This window comes from Manihot esculenta, chromosome 2, assembly GCF_001659605.2.
Source record: "Manihot esculenta cultivar AM560-2 chromosome 2, M.esculenta_v8, whole genome shotgun sequence".
NCBI classification, from domain to species: Eukaryota; Viridiplantae; Streptophyta; class Magnoliopsida; order Malpighiales; family Euphorbiaceae; genus Manihot; species Manihot esculenta.
In genome coordinates this window covers 8996822-9013402 of record NC_035162.2, presented here as the reverse complement: position 1 = coordinate 9013402, position 16581 = coordinate 8996822, and the positions used below count along the sequence as shown (strand labels likewise).

Below are 16581 nucleotides of genomic sequence, written 5' to 3'. Positions count from 1 at the left end.
CCGTTGTTTGAGCGTCATAAATGAGACCAGGATCCAGGACTAACAAAACCTGATCCGTAATCAAAAGCATTTCCCCTTCTTCCACTGGGATCCGCTGCAATGGGTTTGAGGTTCTTATTGAAGATGGTAGCTGCAATTTCCATTAGTGATCAATATTTGTTTGGAAGATTCTTGATACAAGATATGCGCTTTAGTAACTTTTCCAATCCCATGAAGAGAAAAAGCACGGGAATTCCATCGAAGAGAAGGAAGCAGAGTGAGTAGAACGCACATGGTTGAGAATCATATATATGGAACCACAAAAGAAGATATACAGTCAAGTGAAAGTTGTATTATTATTCGATCAAGTGAACATCGCCATAAAAATATGATAAATATAATAAGTAAATATTATTAACAGTCTAAGTTTGTAAAAAAAATGGAGTGTTAGTATTGCCGCAGAAATTAACTAGAAATAAACATAGGAACTTTAGTAAGTGTTTTTTTAAAGTATTTTTTATATTTATTATTATTCAAGAAGAGATAAAAACAAAAAGAAATAAGTTTATTGTGAGCGAGGCTGGTTGGTGGTGACGCTGTCGGTTTGCCATAGAAATTAACTAGAAATAAATATAGGAACTTTAATAAGTGTTTTTTTAAAAGTATTTTTTATATTTAGTATTATTTGAGAAGAGATAAAAACAAAAAGAAATAAGCTTATTGTGAAGTGTAAGTGCACCGTTATTAACAGGCACCGGCACCGCAACTATTTGCAGAATGATTATAAATTCTGTCCGTATATACACTCGTTCTCGCCGTAGCTTTTCCCATTAATAAAAGATATATTCGAAATAATTTGGATTAATTTTGTAATTTTTGGAGCTTATAAAATTTACAAGTATCTCAAAAAGAAGTGTTGAATCAGGCGATAAGCCTACGTGTGGCTGAGCAGCGCGGATTAGGCACTAGCTCGCGTCTTCAGTCTTCAGCCTTCAGCCTTCACTCTTCACTCTTTCGGGTCGGAGAAGGAAACCATGGCTGCTAACTTGTTGTTTTCGTGCAATTCAAACTCAATCCGTGCGTCATATTCCACAATATTTTTGGGTGTTAGACCGAGGTTGCTGCATCTGGATCAACCAACCATGGGGATTACTTATGCAAGCCGTAAGTGTTCTCATAGGCTTCTCGTGGTTGCAGCAACTGAAGGTTCTGCAAACTCCAGCAAGTCCGAGGAAACCGTCCCATCTTGGGCTAGACCAGATTCCGATGAGCCCCCTCCTTGGGCTCAGGATGAAGCTAATGCCAACGCCAACTCTGCCAACCAGAATTTCGAGATTCCCTTCTTCGTTTACTTACTTGCCTCAGCAATCACCGCAATCGCTGCAGTAAGCTTCTCATTTTCTTTTTCCTTCTATATCTACCATGACAATTGAAAGACGATAGACCCTAAATAGGTTCACTGATTAGAGTTGAATGAATGCAGATAGGTTCTGTGTTTGAGTATGTGAATCAAAATCCTGTTTTTGGAATTTTGAAATCCGACAGCATCTTCTATGCTCCATTGCTCGGATTCTTTGCATTTACCGGCATCCCTACTTCTGTACGTATATATATGTGTTTCCCCTTGCGTTTTGTCGAATTAGAAAATTTTTCTGTGAATTTTCCTTTATACAATTTTGTATCTCTGCAGGCATTTTTATGGTTCAAATCTGTTCAAGTTGCTAATAAAGAAGCCGAGGAACAAGACAGGAGAGATGGATATCTTTAAAGTTTTCTTTATTGGAATATGAGTATCTCTCCTCAGTTTCTTGCTCAATTTTTGCTTCTGCTATTAAATTTGTGCAGTTCAATTGTGAATATACCATAACTAGTTCGGATAACAATCTGTACTCATTTCATACTTGAAAGAATATTTTGTGGGTCTTGACACTGAAGTATATCACTATATTTTGGTTAATATGCTGAGTAAGCTGAACTTTTTCTATGACATTGCAGCTTTATGTAATATCTGGTGTGAAAAAAATTCTAATTTGTAGAATAATTTCTCACTGTTACGCTGCCTGAAGCATAATTTTGTGTTGGTACATTATCAACAAAGACTTGATATCATTTTGTTGGATTGACATTGACAATTTGTAACTCTTCTCGTGTCTTGTTGACCAATGGTGTATGCTACCTGTTGCACAAAAGCATCAATGTCTAAAGCACTTTGATCAACAATGAAGTGATGGAATAGAGGAGATGGATTCATATAGTCAAATAGTCAATCCCAACTAGTTTAGGATTTAAATCAATTGAGTCGACTATAAAAACCCCCTTTTGATTCTCAAGAAAGCAAGTTAAAAAATATAGACAAATTCTGGATTTGATCTTTAAAAATGTAGAGCAGGTGTAAATTTGATGTAATCAGTAGTTGGGACATTGTAGAACTTTCTAGTGCTAATTACAGAATCCTATTTTTGTATTTATTTAAACAGATGCTGTTCAGTCTTTTAGAAGTCCAGGTTGCAGTTAATGTTATAGATTGAGTAATGAGATGGAAATAGGATGCACCAGGTGTCTTGGTCTTTCTCTTTCTCTCTCTGTGTTGTGTGAATTGGCAATAAGGCAATGAGCGTTTTCTTAGTTTGTTTTTACAATCGTATTATGAAAATTTATTTCCATATTAGAGGAGAATCTATTTAAGATAAATATATTTTCAAATGTAAGTGTGGTACCATTTTCATTTGTGTTTGCTTTGGAATTATAGGTGCAATTACCTAGCCTTATTTTTCTCCTTTTTTTTTTGTCTTCATTTTCCTTTTCTACTGGAAATCACATTTAGAATTAAGGCGTTAACATCTACATTCATAAATCCTTTTTTACCTCATTTTGAACCGGAAACACCATGTGATATGTCCACCAGATGAAGCCCCAACCACAATCTCTATCATCTGAACCACGCTTTTCTCTGTTTTCCTCTGTTACAGAAACGAACAAAAGGCTATGGCTCTTTTAAAGTGATATGTCCATGGAATGAGTTTTACGACCTTAATTGAATGAGTTTACTCTGTTCCAGTCATCCCTTTTCTTTATTAACATTAATGAGTTTTACGACCTTAATTGAATGATTATGATGTTGATTATGCTTAAATGCCTGGTGAGCATGATTGAATTATTACCCTGTACAAGAAAGTATTCAACTGTCCCGGCACATTTTAAATTCCAGTTGTGCACTGGTTATCCCTTACAATTTAGAGATTGAAATGAATGAAGTCCATCAAGGCTTGCTTTAAATAACTTATATGGCAGCGAATTATTGAGAGTCTGATTGAATCTTCATAGAACAAAAACCAGCGCTCTAGTCTGACCGTGCTTTTTGGGTATGGTTAATTTACGGGGAACTATTATTGAGTGTTTGAATTTTTTAATAAAGTAATATTAAAATATTTTTATATACTCGATTAGTTTAAAAAAATTTCAATTTTACGAGTTTTTATATTTATCACCAAAACTTTTAATTTTGAATAAAAAATTTCTATATTAACTTTTTAAATTAATTTTAATTAAATTTAAATTAATTTACATAATATATTATATATTTTTATTTTTATCACATAAATAATTTAATTAACTAAAATTAAATTTTAATTAAAATCCTAAACTTTTTATTATATAAAATTTCTAAATTATATAATTGAAATACTTGATTTTTTTCATACTTATTAATTAAAGTTTAATTTAAATTAATCAAATTATTTATATAACAAAAATAATGACATATAGTGTTTCAGGAAGAGTTAATTTAAATATGGTAAGAATTAATTTAAAAACTTACTATAATTATAATAATTTTAAAAATTAATTTTTTTTAAATTACAAATTTAAACTATAAATATAAAAATTCATAAAATTATAATTTTTTTTACCAAATAAGTCTTTTATATATAATAAAATCAATCTATTTAATTAATTATTCATTTAAAGAAAATTTTAATTAATTTATTTTAGTCATGATTCAAGAGGCTAAATAGTATATATATATTTAAAATTACAAAAATTAAATCATTCATACAGTGCACTCCGAGACTTAGCCTGGTGGAAAGTGTATCCTAGTAGACTTGAGAGGTCTAAGATTCTACTCCTCCAACCCTATTTCAAAAAAAATAAATCATTCATGCAGTTAAAATATAAGAAAGAAATGGTATAAAAATTGAAGAGCATCTGACAATTCATTTATATAAAAATATTTTAATTAAATGGTTTTAAATATAGGAATGTACTAGTAAGTTTTTTAATTCAAAAATTTAATAATAATTCTCCTTTGTCTTGCTATCAAACAAAGTTTTGTCATATTTTTTAGCAAGAAAGAATTACTATTTAATAATTTTTTAACAAGAAAGAATTACTATTTAATTTTTATAATATAAAATTTATTAATTGTTTATTTTTATTTTAAAAAATATATTAAAATATTTTTAATATTTTAAAAAGTCTACTAATTAATTTCTTCATTAATTTTAAGTATTATAAAAAAGTTTAAATATTTAAATACCGTTAATATAAAAGAATTAATTAATAAATATTTTAAAAATTTGAGTAATTAAATAATAAATTTTTTAAAATTATAAGAATTAAATAATAAAATAATTAAAATTAATCATGTATTTTTAAAAAATAAAATAAATTAGTGAATTTTTTATTATTATAAAGATTAAATAATAATAATTTTCTTTTAGTAAAAGACTAAAGTGAGTTATTCTATACTTTGAAGAATCAAATGCTTAGAATCCAATTCACCTTATACTATATGTACTTGCTTATTCAGTAAAGATGAAGCGGCATATATAGTCTTATAGAGTTGCAAATTAACCTGTATCAAACGATGGTGGATGTCTCAAGAAAAAGAACATTAAGTACAAAATAGCAAGTGACTTGGCAGCATTTTTGTTGCAGAGGTAGACGCAAACACTTAGGAGGATTCTCCCACTGAAAAAAAAGACAAGACGAGGAATAAGAATACTGAAACGACAACAGAATCTTAGACCTCAACGCCTCTTTGTCGCTAAAACGATTCCACGGAATCATCTAGGTATAATACGCATTCGCTATTTTCAAAGAAACCAACCATATCCACGTTAGGGAGGAATGTTGTCCTCATCAGTCCATACCATATATACAACTCACTCCACGTGCCCTGGGTGTGTCTCCACCTTTTTGCCACACTCCCCCATCTCCACCATGATCATTTCCCCTCAAAAATCTCAAACTTGTGCTGAAGAGGCTGATGATGGTAACTATCAAAGTCCCAAGATGCTGCAACGAGCTCAATGGCTTCGAGCAGCCCTTCTAGGAGCTAGTGACGGCGTGCTCTCCACTACATCACTAATGCTTGGTGTAGGTGCATCAGAGGAAGATGGACGATCCATGGTACTATCTGGACTAGCTGGAGCTCTTGCAGGTGCCTGTAGTATGGCTGTTGGGGAGTTTGTTTCTGTCTCAACCCAAAGAGATATTGAAAAGGCTACTGTTTCTTGCCGTAGTTCCAAAAATGTTGGGCATAATGGCTTTGTGATGAAGCTTGACATCGCTTCCACTCCGCCTTGCATTGAGGAAGAAACCAGGCTTGGTCAGACTAAGTTAGCTATGACTCCCTTGGAAAATATCCAGCGCAGCGAGCTCATTTGTCCGTCGATAGAGAAAGTGTCGCCTAGTAATTTGCCTTCTGCTGTGACTCCTGGGAGGTCGCCTGTGATGAGAGTTCTTAAAGAAGATGCAAGGGGAAGTTCTGGTACCTCACTTGATGATAACGGAGGGGAGGTGCTGATCGCAAACCCCTACAAGGCTGCAGCTGCCTCAGCTTTGGCTTTTATGTGTGGGTCTTGTGTGCCATTGTTGCCTGCCATTCTTGTTACTCAAAAAGTTGCCAAGATGGTGGTGATCGCAGTGGCGACATCAATAGCATTGGCTATTTTTGGCAGCTTAGGAGCTTATCTCGGTGGTTCAGCAGTTAAGATTTCTGCACTAAGAGTCATGGTCGGTGGTTGGATTGCCATGGCAATTACATATGGCTTGCTTAAGCCTTTTGACAGTGACGACAAGGGCAGCAAAGCCACAGAATGAATCCATTATGCATTAAAGAAATAGGAACTTGAATCTGCAGGAGCTACTGTGGCCAAGAAAAGAAGTGATAAACAATTTTATTTTGGCACATCTATATAGCCAAAAGTGCAGATACTTTCCGAATATGTGCTTGAATTATCTAATGTTATTTACCTGTGGAACATGAATATTCTGATTTGGAAGATCCCCTGCCCCCGCTTGAAAATGTAAGGCATTTCAGCAAGTGCGTGAGAAAGCTGAATTTATTCTCTTAGAAGTCATAAAAAAGCCACCTGTCACCTGATAGATGGACAGTGACACTTAACACTTCCAAAACCAGTTAAAAAGTAATGTCTTTAAAAAATTTAAATTACTTTTAGGTCCCTAAAATATGCTACATCAAACCCTTCCCGTTCAGCTGTTCCTCTTCCTTCAAATGATGCTCAACACTGTTGAAAACAAGTCCCACAAGCAATCTGTCTTAAAATTTTGTGGAATTCGGTTAAATTTCATATATTTATCTGGTTTGAATACAACTAAAATTCAGTGTTGAGAATTTAATTATGTTCTGTTCCATTTTCACTATACAACAAGGAAATTTAAGAATGTAGTTTAGGCACCCCTTTAATTTTTTTACTGTGAGTTACTGCTGATATCTCGCTGTATGAAGCAGCCAGCTCTAAGTTAACACTGGGATGTCCAAAAATATAAGTGATGCAACTTAAGACAGAAAAGAAAAGAAAATGGTGATCAACATCTTTATTTACAAGCAATAAATTACAATTCCCATCTCTCAAACTACAAATAGTCCAGACTCCATAGAACCATACCGAAGCATTGGCTAAAGGGAGAGTACACCTACAAAGCCATTGGCATCTTACTCCTTCATCCCTAACTTGATGTTTTTAACTTTAACTGTCAATTGTAATTTCTGATCCTCAATATCTTTCAAAACAGAAAGCAAGTTTGTCCGATACACTTCACACTTTCGCCTTGAACGCTCCAGCTTACGCTGTAGTTTTTGAATTTTCTTGTCCTGATCATCCTACAAATTGACATAAATGTTCTTCAGCATACTTATTTTTTCAGAAAAAAAAGGAAACAAGAAAAATGAAACACAAGCCTAATATCAGTACACTCATTCTAGAATCCCAGAAAGTAGGACGCATCTACAGTGGATGTAAGAATATTTGATTCTCTGCACTGACAATGATATTTGAGCAAATATAGTATACCCATTCTCCATTAAAGCAAATGGCAATAATATTAGCAATTTCAGGAAACAAGATCACAAAGATTGGTATTTGTATTTCAGCAACAAGATAATTCTTATGAACAAGCAGCTCAGATGTTCAAAAGATCTAAATGAGCAAAATTGATGGTTATGAAACGGGAAACGGCACTGGGTAAAAAGTAAGTAGGAACATCACTTTTATTTCCTCTATATAAAAATGTTGCTGGGCCAATAAACACCTAAGATAGCTACTATCCTTAACTTGCAAGCTGGAATAGTATGGTGTCCACACTGTTGTTGACAGAATGCTGAATTACTATAGAAGCTGAAATTTTATGCATGTAGATAATGTTGATAAAATTAATCATATTCCATTTTTCTACCTGAAGTACGAGGAATGCATCTTCACTCAGAATTTCTGAATTGGGAATTTTCCATATTTATTAGAAATTTTTTATTCAGGCATTTACATTTTGTTCGCTTCTTGTTAGTATTTATTACAAAATTTTCTAGGCAAAGCACAGACTTCCTCCTTGATTCAAACTCAAATACTGCGGTTTTCAAGCCAACACTTGAGAAGCATGCACATAAGAGAGCAAAAGAATAGAGGCAAATATCTAACACTAGGGATGAATACTTTCTTATTTGAGAAATAGCTGAGGGGTACCCATCATAATTGGGAAATTTCTACGTAAAAGATCATCTTAGACATAATAGACATAAGAAACAATACACTAGAGTCAAATGACCAAACCCTTGTTTTGAAGGAAATTAAAGTGAAAGAATTTTGCTTCCACTCACAGACTAGCCATAACTCCTTAAAAAACCATAAATTAAAACCTTCTGCATTGAAATTGTACTGCACAAGAAAAGCTTCAAGTTTCCCAATTACTTTTTTCAATTGCTGCATCAATTAAACTTACAATAAACAAGAAATGCTTCAGATCACTCAGTTTTTATTACTATTGAAAAAAAAAAAAAAGAATACTAAGGCCCAATTGAAAGAGGTGAAAAAGAGCCTAGAAGTTAAGCACCTTTTTTTTTCCTTATTTTAGTTTTAATTTTAGCAGTTAGGGTGTTTTAAATTTCAATCTATCACCAGATTTTAGCAATTAGTTTTAACTTTAAATTGCAAATTAGTTCCAGTTCATATCAATGAAACAAATTGAATTTGAGTTTCAAACAGTCCTTGAAACAATTTTAAATGGGGCGTAAAGAAGGTACTAAATCACCTAAACTAAGTGATGAAAAGAAATTCTACTGAATGACCAAATATTCATTTGCTCAAAGCAATTTGGGAGATTAATAAGCAATGTGGAATCAAAAGAATTCAAAGAGCATGTGTAAGTAAGAAACTACAACATTTGGTGAAAGCAGGAAATAGCTTACAGAGAGAACAACAAAAGAAAAATTCTGCTCTAGAAAATGTTCTCTTCAGTTGTATCATTTCTTGTACCAAATTACCCAATTTATAATCGCTAGAGCTTGATCTTTTGTTACTTGTACATTAATACTCTGAAGTTCTAACAAATTGTTTGTTCACAGGATCACTTCAAACAAAAGTAACAAATGCATATAACTTAGGCTCTCTAGAGCAATATAATCCTTCATAAGCTCAAAAATATAGACAGTTGATGGGAAATCAATTTAAGCATGCCAAAAACAAATAAGTATTGGATAAACTACTGACCATAGAAGCAGACTGTTCTAGACTCCATTGCTGAGTTCCATAGGTATTATTTGCTTGTCTTCCCTGATTGGGATGATCTTTTATACTGGCTCCATTTGCAATTGTAACTTTCCCACCAGTCTTTTTTGCAAGAGCCACTTTATTTGCTGCCTCTTGTAAAGCATCCATTGCGACATTGTAAATTTCAAAACTCTTAGTTCCCTCATCAACATACTTGAGGGCTTCACGGCGAAGACTATTGTATCTGCGCGTAAGAGATTCTTGTGAACTACTGTGCAAAGCATTAGTGTGTTCCTCCAATATTACACCACTCTTAGCATTTCTTGTCCATCGTTTCAGAACATAGCTAGGAGGTAGTGTAAGAACATTTGTCACCCTAAAAACCGTTAATATATGTCTGCAAAGAAGGCCAGAGAACTCGAACATCTGACAGCTACAAGTTGCTTTCACCTCATGAACATTAAAATTAACATAGTAAGCTTTACGATTGTCTTCAAACTTGGTAACTCGATAAATGGCGGTTGCCACCTCATTCTCAGCTTTGGTTGCCAAGAAAGTTAAAGTTTCGACCAACTCCTCTTGAAATTTCATGAACAATTTCCTTGTGTACATTTCAGATGCTTGTCTCTCCATTGGTGAAGGGGTCTTGAGAACTGGAGTAGTGTTTATTGTATCATAATCTGCCTTGATTTCTTTCTCATAGCGACTTTCTAGAGCCTTTTCATATTGTTTCACAAAGAACTGTAGGGTTGTTGAGGCATTGATATATCCATCAAAGTAAGAATTGATGCCATCGCTACGTTGCATTGTAGACATTTCAGCAAAGAATGCATCCCTCAAGTATGCTGGGACCCACTGTCGCCGATCTGCATAAACTGCTTGCAGCCACTCATGCTCCCTGAGATGATATCTATCAATTAAAGACACCCAACAGGATTCAAACTCTTCAATTGACTCTGTGAGGTTGACACATTTGTGGAGCTCTGCTTCAAAACTGTGATGCTCAGAAAATACGTGGGACAATTTCTCCTGGCATTCCTTAAAGATATGCCATTTACAGAAACGGTGACGGGTTTCAGGAAAAACCTGGGTAACAGCTAGACGAATCACCCTATCATGATCAGTAGTAATTGAAACAGGAGGCCGCCCAGACATTGCCATAAGCCATGTTTTAAAAAGCCAAATAAAAGAACCCTCAGATTCATTAATTAGGAGGGCACAACCGAACAATAAAGGCTGCCCATGATGGTTAACTCCAGTGAAAGGGGCAAAGGGCAACCGATAGCGGTTTGACCTGTAAGTAGTGTCAAAGGTAACAGTGTCACCAAAGTAGGTGTAGTTAGTCCTTGCCTTTGGATCAGCCCAGAAGATGTTGCTCATACACTGATCTTCATCACCCTGCACAGCATAGAAAAATTCAGGATTTTCAGCCTGCTTGTTGCGCAGGTAGTCTAAAAGGAGCTGAGTGTCACCTCCAAGGGCTCTCTGGCGGCTGCTCCTCATGTAATTCCTACAGTCACGCTCCGTGAAGCCTACGTTGCTAATTCCACCATATTCTTTGACGAGTGCAGACATGATTCCACTTGGACCAATCCCAGCACCCTGCAAGGTATCAATCAAGGACTTGGCAGAGCCAGAGACATGGCGGTGAGAACGGAGACAATGTACCTTGTCAGGAGGGACAAGCTCATGATTGTGTTCCTTGAGAAACGTAGAAACAACCCATCTGCCAGAATCTCGAATTTTAACAACCAACATGGCCTTACAACCAACACGAGTTTCAGCACGGGGGCGTTTGACGCGAGTATCAGGGCGTGCAGTCTTGTCCTTGTCAACTCGAAAACCCTCTTTGGCACAAACAAAAGAACGCTGAATAATGGCACCATCGCGCCTAGAGCGACGAGACATGCTGACACGGGTGCTGAAGCCAACACGGCGAGCATAAGAATTATAGAAGGCCTTAGCAGCCTCCTCAGATTCAAATTCCATTCCTTCGTAAGGCTCAAGATTAGTGTCCCCTTGAGGGATATGAAGCTCAGAAGCAGTAGAATTATGGGAATTGTGGAGTAGGCCTTGTTGTTTTTCTCCTCCTTCATCTTCGTCTTCATCTTCCATATGTTGATGATCAGGGTGTTGGTGGATGGCCACATTATCATCTCCCAAACCCATCATGTCAAACTCAATAACTTCATTTGTCATGCTGAGTGGTTCCAACTCCATCTCATATCATATTATGTAGAGAATGGCAATCAAATAAATGGGGAAGCAGTTTGAATTCTATAGTTAGATCAATATTGCTTGTATTGGAAGTGAAGTTTTAAATAGAAAATGAATGCCAGAGAATGCTACAGGCGAACTGCAATTAATTAATAAGAAGATCGAAATTAGAAAGTGAAATTGGGGGAACACTGACCCACTTCCTTCTTCTATCAACTTCGGCAGCAACTTTCTTTCACCAAGGATTAGGGATTTTAACCGACCCAGCTCAGCTCAGCTCAGTGGCTGCACAACATCCCCAAAATAAAAAAGAAATTCTTTTGAAGACCGAAAAAAAAAAAGATTTAATCTGCATCATTCTCCATCTCTTCTAACACCATCGGATCTGTATCACTGTGACATTCTTCTTCTTCTTCTTCTTCTTCTTCTTTCCCAAAATTAGTAAGGTGCAGGTGCATACTTTCTCGCGATACCCTTACTTTATCTGAAGATATTTTTTATTTATCTATTTGCCAAAAATAATATAATAATTACATATTTACACGTGAAATTTACAATATCGTTTGAAATATAAAAACTGAATGTCATTAAATAAAAACTATGATGTCATTATTATAAATTAAAAAATAATCATGAAATTAAATATTTTTATTTAGATTTTACATACATATTTTTTAAAAAAAGTTCATAAATAAATTATTTAATCTTGATTTGAATATTTAAGTTCACAAATATTTATAAAAATTTGAGAGTAGAATATATAATTTTATGCCATTGCTCTCTATTTTTAGGCCATCTCCAAAAAATGATGTAGCAGCGCCATTTTTTTTTTTTTATTATTTATTTATAATAAAATTTATATTTTTTTATTTTTTTTAATTTATAATATAATTCAAAATTTATATATATTTTTAATTAAGTTTATTTTTTATTCACTCTCATAATTTATTATATTTTTAATTTATTTTATATTTTTATAATTATTAAAATTTAATTTAAATTAATATATTCACAATTATAAATAATATTTATAATAAATTAATTTATTTATAATATATTATATAGAATAATATAAATAAATTAATTTATTTATAATAAATTAATTAATATATTTTTATAATTAATATATTTTTATTTGTTTATTTATAAAATAATTAAATATTTAAATATTAAATAAAAATATAAAATATATAAATATTTAGAGTGAATATATTAAATTATATGAATTTTTTGAATAAAATATATAAATAAAATTCAAGTAAAATAAATAATATAATATTAAAGAAAAATAAGAATATAAATAAAATATTTTTAACTTAAAATAAAATAAAATATTCTTTTTAGTGTTAAAAATGATGAAAAAAATTAGAGATAATATTCCACTATCATAGAGGTTGAAAATGGCCTTAGACTTTGGATGATTATAACAACATAATTATTATAATTGATAATACAATATATCCATAACAGATTTTTACCCATCTCCATAAAACTACCATTATTATTGTTATTTTTATTTCAATTTACAAATTTTTAATAATAATTGCAATATTTTTATTTCGCATTCAATAATTTTTTTATACTAATAATAAATATATTTAAATAAATTTAAAAAATTTTAAATTTTACTTTTTTAATTTTTAATTTTAAATTATATATATATAATCTCATCTCAAGAATTTAATATTGAGAACTTAATATCTCATGCGAAAAGATGCAATCCAATTTTAAGTTATAAAAGTATTCACCAACCCGAATTATCAAAACCTTTTGCTACATTTACATAATCTACTATTTAAAATTATTTTTTAAGCCGTCATGTATTTTACTAAAATTAAATAATAAGGCATAATATCCCATAAAATTATAAATAAAATATACAACGTCTGAGTATTAGCTAGTTTGATCATATGCCACGTTAATGCTTGAATATTTGGCTTAATATAAATGTTGATACTATTCATAATTTTATTTCATTTATAAATATTTTTACTATTTAATTTTCATAATATTAAAAAATTTATTATTTATTTTTTAATTTAAAAAATATATTAAAATATCTACGTTGAATGTGAGATTTTTAAATGTACCTTGTCAATATATTCAATAGATGGAAAATGAGTAAAATATAAAATAAAAGCTCAAGAAAATAAAATATATCATTTAGTGGCGCACTAGAAGGGCTAGTTTTTTTAATATTCACTACATTTGTGTTGAAAGGATTTGTTTAGATTTTATGTAAACTATACTATTCCAAATTCTCTCAGCACTCGCTATCCATTCCAAGATTTTTCCTCCGAGGAAAGCTAAAATCAAATCTGGGCGATTACCCAATTTGCAGGGCACTCACTGCTCTGCTCAGGACAACATCCACAAGAAAATGGTGGACCAAAACGTAAGCGAAACTGAAGCCAAAGCATATGACCACAACATTATAACAGAACATTCATTTTGCCCAGTTCCAAACAATTGAGTCATTGTTCCTGCAAAAATAACCCCACACCACATCATTAGAAGTTGAAGCGAACATCAGAAAGCTGAACTCTTTATCCTCCCAAGATCATCCTCAAAATTTACCATACCTATGTTCATTGCTGGTGGCACTGCAAATTGCAGCAGAAGAATAAACTGATACAAAGGGTCTGAATGCACCAGACCAAACTGCACTGCACTTTTAACTATGACAATGCCCAAAAGAGGCAGCAAAACGAACCTGACAGCTAATATTCCCACTATGAGTGTGAATCTAATTCCTGATCCTTTTAAACCTGAATTTACAGCCATCAACATCTGTGCTAATAAGTATATATAAGAAATTCAATGGTGGTATGTTCTGATTCTTTAACCTTTTTTTTTTTAAATTACCTTTAAGAAGGTTTCCTCCAACAATCAGGGTCGTAACTGGAATGGCTGCATTCCTGCAAATTGCAAATTTGCACCAAACAGATTACTAGTTTTACAGTTTACAAAATTTTTTTTCATTTATAAACATAATTTGGAATCTTAGGCCTGGAAGTCAGGATTTATACCCAACTAAAAAAGCAGAGTCTTCAACTACACGAAGAGGAGCACTAGCTCCGATAAACAGCGTTCGAATTTGAGGGATAACTCCGATGACAAATCCTACAACCTATGTCGAAGAAGATACTATGAAAGCCAATTCAGACAAGTCTTGTTTAATTTAACAAGGGAAAAGGGGGTACCGCTCCAGAAGTTGAAGGTGCAAACAATGATTTGAGATTAAGTTTTTCTGAAATCATCCTTGTCCATATCTTGATCTTGTCCCAAACTATTCGTGTCCTGGAGAAAGTCTAAAAACAAGATAACTTATTAGAACTATTAATTCAAACGATGAATTGAAACTTCCAAGGCAATAAAGCAGAGAGGAGAAGAAGGAAATGAACCTTGATATTTGTTTGAGAGTCTGTATTATCAGGAAGCAGTAAGCCATATGTAAGCTCTTCGGAATTATAATAATTCTCCTGGACTAATTTTGGAGCTTCTCCATTGGCCTTCACGTCAACATCAGCAACTTCTTGGTTGATCTCACTTGAGCAAATCCTTATAATGTTATAAACATAAGACCACAAGTAAACTGCGCCTATCTGAAGAGCATCAAGAAAATGAATTTCTCAGTCATCATAGTCAGAATGAATATTAGATGAAGGTAGTTCAATATCATACCGCCATTGAAAGCGAAGCATAAGCAATTCCATATGTGTAGCAAACATCAGGGGATCCAAAGGGACTGCCTTTCTCTTTACAGATTGCTGGGATGACTATTAATGGCAAATTCCCCATGTTTCCTGTTACAACAGCCTGAAATATGAAACTTGGAAGTCCATATTACTATGAATTGGCAATTGCAAGGTCTGTACCTGCTGCACAGCAACCTAAAATGAGACCCTTTAGGTGTTTTGGAGGGCTTGTGATTTTTATAAGCATCCATCCCAATGCAGAGCCAACGATAAAAGTAACAAGGATATTGAATGGCATAAACCACCTGCAATATTAAATAACAAACTCCATAATACTTTGACAAAAACTTTAGTTAAAAACTATTGTAATGACTGATAAGATGAATACGATAAACTCACAACAATCCCATGCTCTCAATGGTGATTGTGTTAGCCAAGTTGCTACCCACAAGTGCTGGATTAAACACATAGAAAACGACCTAATCATGGAGAGAGATCACTAGCTGGATTAGTATGTTTAGAACCCATATGTAAGTAACTATGATCAGATTGAAGTTCAGGCGAGACTGACTTGATTTATTTGCTTCCTTGCATCTTCCCCCAAGACATTGACACTGTCCAGTGCCAAAAGCGAGCCAAGTCCAGTGAGCAGGAGTACTTTCAAAACTGGCATAGAAGCAATCACAAATAGATCCAGGAGGGGCATGGTGACTAGGTGCAGCACTACAATGGAAGAATATAGACCAAAGCCGAAACAAAAATGAAGGTGAAAGTTTGTTCACCTTTATTCTATGTGGGTGAAGTGTGGTTTTAAGAGGAGGAAAGGGAATATGTAGAGAGGAAGAAGAGCGACAGGAGCTTAATAGAATAAGACACAGGATTGGAAAGAAAAAGGCAACAAGTAGACAGCATGACAAAACAAGAGATAGTAACATTGGTTAGGCATAGTTTAAACTTTTGCATTTAATATGTAGAGTCCCAGTTTTTCAAAATTCCATTGGGAACCAAGGACAATAATAGTTGGAATGTGAAAGGTGCTCCAAATCGTTGTCAGTCCATAATTGAATAAAATTTTCATTTTATTGTTAGAACAGAATTTAATTTCTTAAATAATTTTTTTATTAAAATTTTTTAACTAATTTTTAAATTTATTAAGGAATTGAATGACGAATATATAATGCTAACATTTATTATATATAAAAAGGAAAGTATAAAAAGGTACTTATAGTTTAATTAATTTTTTTATTTTAAAATTTGTAATTTAATTTATATTAAAATAGTATATATAATATTTCACAATTAGCGAATAGCGATAATTTTTAGATGTCATTAAAAATATTGATACAAAATTTATACCACGAGATACAAATTTAACATAAATTAAATTAATATCATGAAATAAAAATAAATAAAATCACATAATATTTTTTTATATTTTTCTACTGCTATATTTACTTGACACGTGAGTATTTTTTGACGGCGTTATAAAATTACTCCTATTTACTAATGTTATGATGATATAGATACTATTTTAATATAAATTAAAAATACAGACCATAAAGTAAGGTGAAAAAATATTAAATTTTATTTTTTATTAAAAAATATTATGGACATATTATTAAAATATTAAATATGTTGAATTTATTTGGTAGAATATAACTTAAATTTTCATATTATGATGA

At 32.7% G+C, this 16581-nt stretch overlaps 4 protein-coding genes across 5 annotated transcripts; 2 read left to right on the top strand and 2 right to left on the bottom strand.

Moving 5' to 3' along the window:
* The first annotated feature begins 853 nt into the window (after nucleotides 1–853).
* LOC110607782 lies at nucleotides 854–1936 on the top strand. Its single transcript, XM_021746952.2, has 3 exons — nucleotides 854–1364; nucleotides 1463–1579; nucleotides 1670–1936. Exons 1-3 carry the CDS (start codon nucleotides 1014–1016, stop codon nucleotides 1745–1747), a joined length of 546 nt encoding a protein of 181 aa, XP_021602644.1. The 5' UTR covers nucleotides 854–1013; the 3' UTR covers nucleotides 1748–1936.
* Nucleotides 1937–4779: 2843 nt separating this feature from the next.
* LOC110603081 (vacuolar iron transporter homolog 1) lies at nucleotides 4780–6474 on the top strand. Its single transcript, XM_021740756.2, has one exon. It carries the CDS (start codon nucleotides 5107–5109, stop codon nucleotides 6079–6081), a length of 975 nt encoding a protein of 324 aa, XP_021596448.1. The 5' UTR covers nucleotides 4780–5106; the 3' UTR covers nucleotides 6082–6474.
* A 320-nt stretch (nucleotides 6475–6794) lies between these two features.
* LOC110609694 (protein FAR1-RELATED SEQUENCE 5) lies at nucleotides 6795–11695 on the bottom strand. Of its 2 annotated transcripts, none has more exons than XM_021749466.2 (2): nucleotides 8985–11690; nucleotides 6795–7105 (listed from the first exon to the last, which is right to left on the bottom strand). In XM_021749466.2, the coding sequence occupies exons 1-2, from the start codon at nucleotides 11202–11204 to the stop codon at nucleotides 6938–6940; spliced, it is 2388 nt and encodes a 795-aa protein (XP_021605158.1). In that variant the 5' UTR covers nucleotides 11205–11690; the 3' UTR covers nucleotides 6795–6937. The 2 variants fall into 2 exon arrangements, with proteins under 2 accessions (XP_021605158.1, XP_021605159.1); XM_021749467.2 differs by lacking the exon at nucleotides 6795–7105 and adding an exon at nucleotides 8248–8934 and having other exon boundaries at nucleotides 8965–11695.
* A 1640-nt stretch (nucleotides 11696–13335) lies between these two features.
* LOC110606692 (protein PIN-LIKES 3) lies at nucleotides 13336–15806 on the bottom strand. The gene is made up of 10 exons (XM_021745625.2): nucleotides 15471–15806; nucleotides 15299–15378; nucleotides 15080–15204; nucleotides 14886–15007; nucleotides 14606–14806; nucleotides 14405–14512; nucleotides 14231–14331; nucleotides 14067–14119; nucleotides 13784–13969; nucleotides 13336–13684 (listed from the first exon to the last, which is right to left on the bottom strand). Exons 1-10 carry the CDS (start codon nucleotides 15603–15605, stop codon nucleotides 13560–13562), a joined length of 1236 nt encoding a protein of 411 aa, XP_021601317.1. The 5' UTR covers nucleotides 15606–15806; the 3' UTR covers nucleotides 13336–13559.
* Between the last annotated feature and the right edge of the window lie 775 nt (nucleotides 15807–16581).

Excerpts from the sequence above, each read along its gene's own strand:
- LOC110603081 (XM_021740756.2), top strand. The coding sequence starts at position 5,107 with ATGTTGTCCTCATCAGTCCATACCATATATACAACTCACTCCACGTGC.
- LOC110606692 (XM_021745625.2), bottom strand. The coding sequence starts at position 15,605 with ATGCCCCTCCTGGATCTATTTGTGATTGCTTCTATGCCAGTTTTGAAA. Across the intron at positions 15,379-15,470 it reads CAAGGAAGCAAATAAATCAA|GTCGTTTTCTATGTGTTTAA; the intron begins GTCAGTCTCGCC and ends CTCCATGATTAG. Across the intron at positions 15,205-15,298 it reads ATTGAGAGCATGGGATTGTT|GTGGTTTATGCCATTCAATA; the intron begins GTGAGTTTATCG and ends TTAATATTGCAG.
- LOC110607782 (XM_021746952.2), top strand. The coding sequence starts at position 1,014 with ATGGCTGCTAACTTGTTGTTTTCGTGCAATTCAAACTCAATCCGTGCG. Across the intron at positions 1,365-1,462 it reads CAATCACCGCAATCGCTGCA|ATAGGTTCTGTGTTTGAGTA; the intron begins GTAAGCTTCTCA and ends GAATGAATGCAG. Across the intron at positions 1,580-1,669 it reads TTACCGGCATCCCTACTTCT|GCATTTTTATGGTTCAAATC; the intron begins GTACGTATATAT and ends GTATCTCTGCAG.
- LOC110609694 (XM_021749466.2), bottom strand. The coding sequence starts at position 11,204 with ATGGAGTTGGAACCACTCAGCATGACAAATGAAGTTATTGAGTTTGAC. Across the intron at positions 7,106-8,984 it reads TAGAACAGTCTGCTTCTATG|GATGATCAGGACAAGAAAAT; the intron begins GTCAGTAGTTTA and ends GTCAATTTGTAG.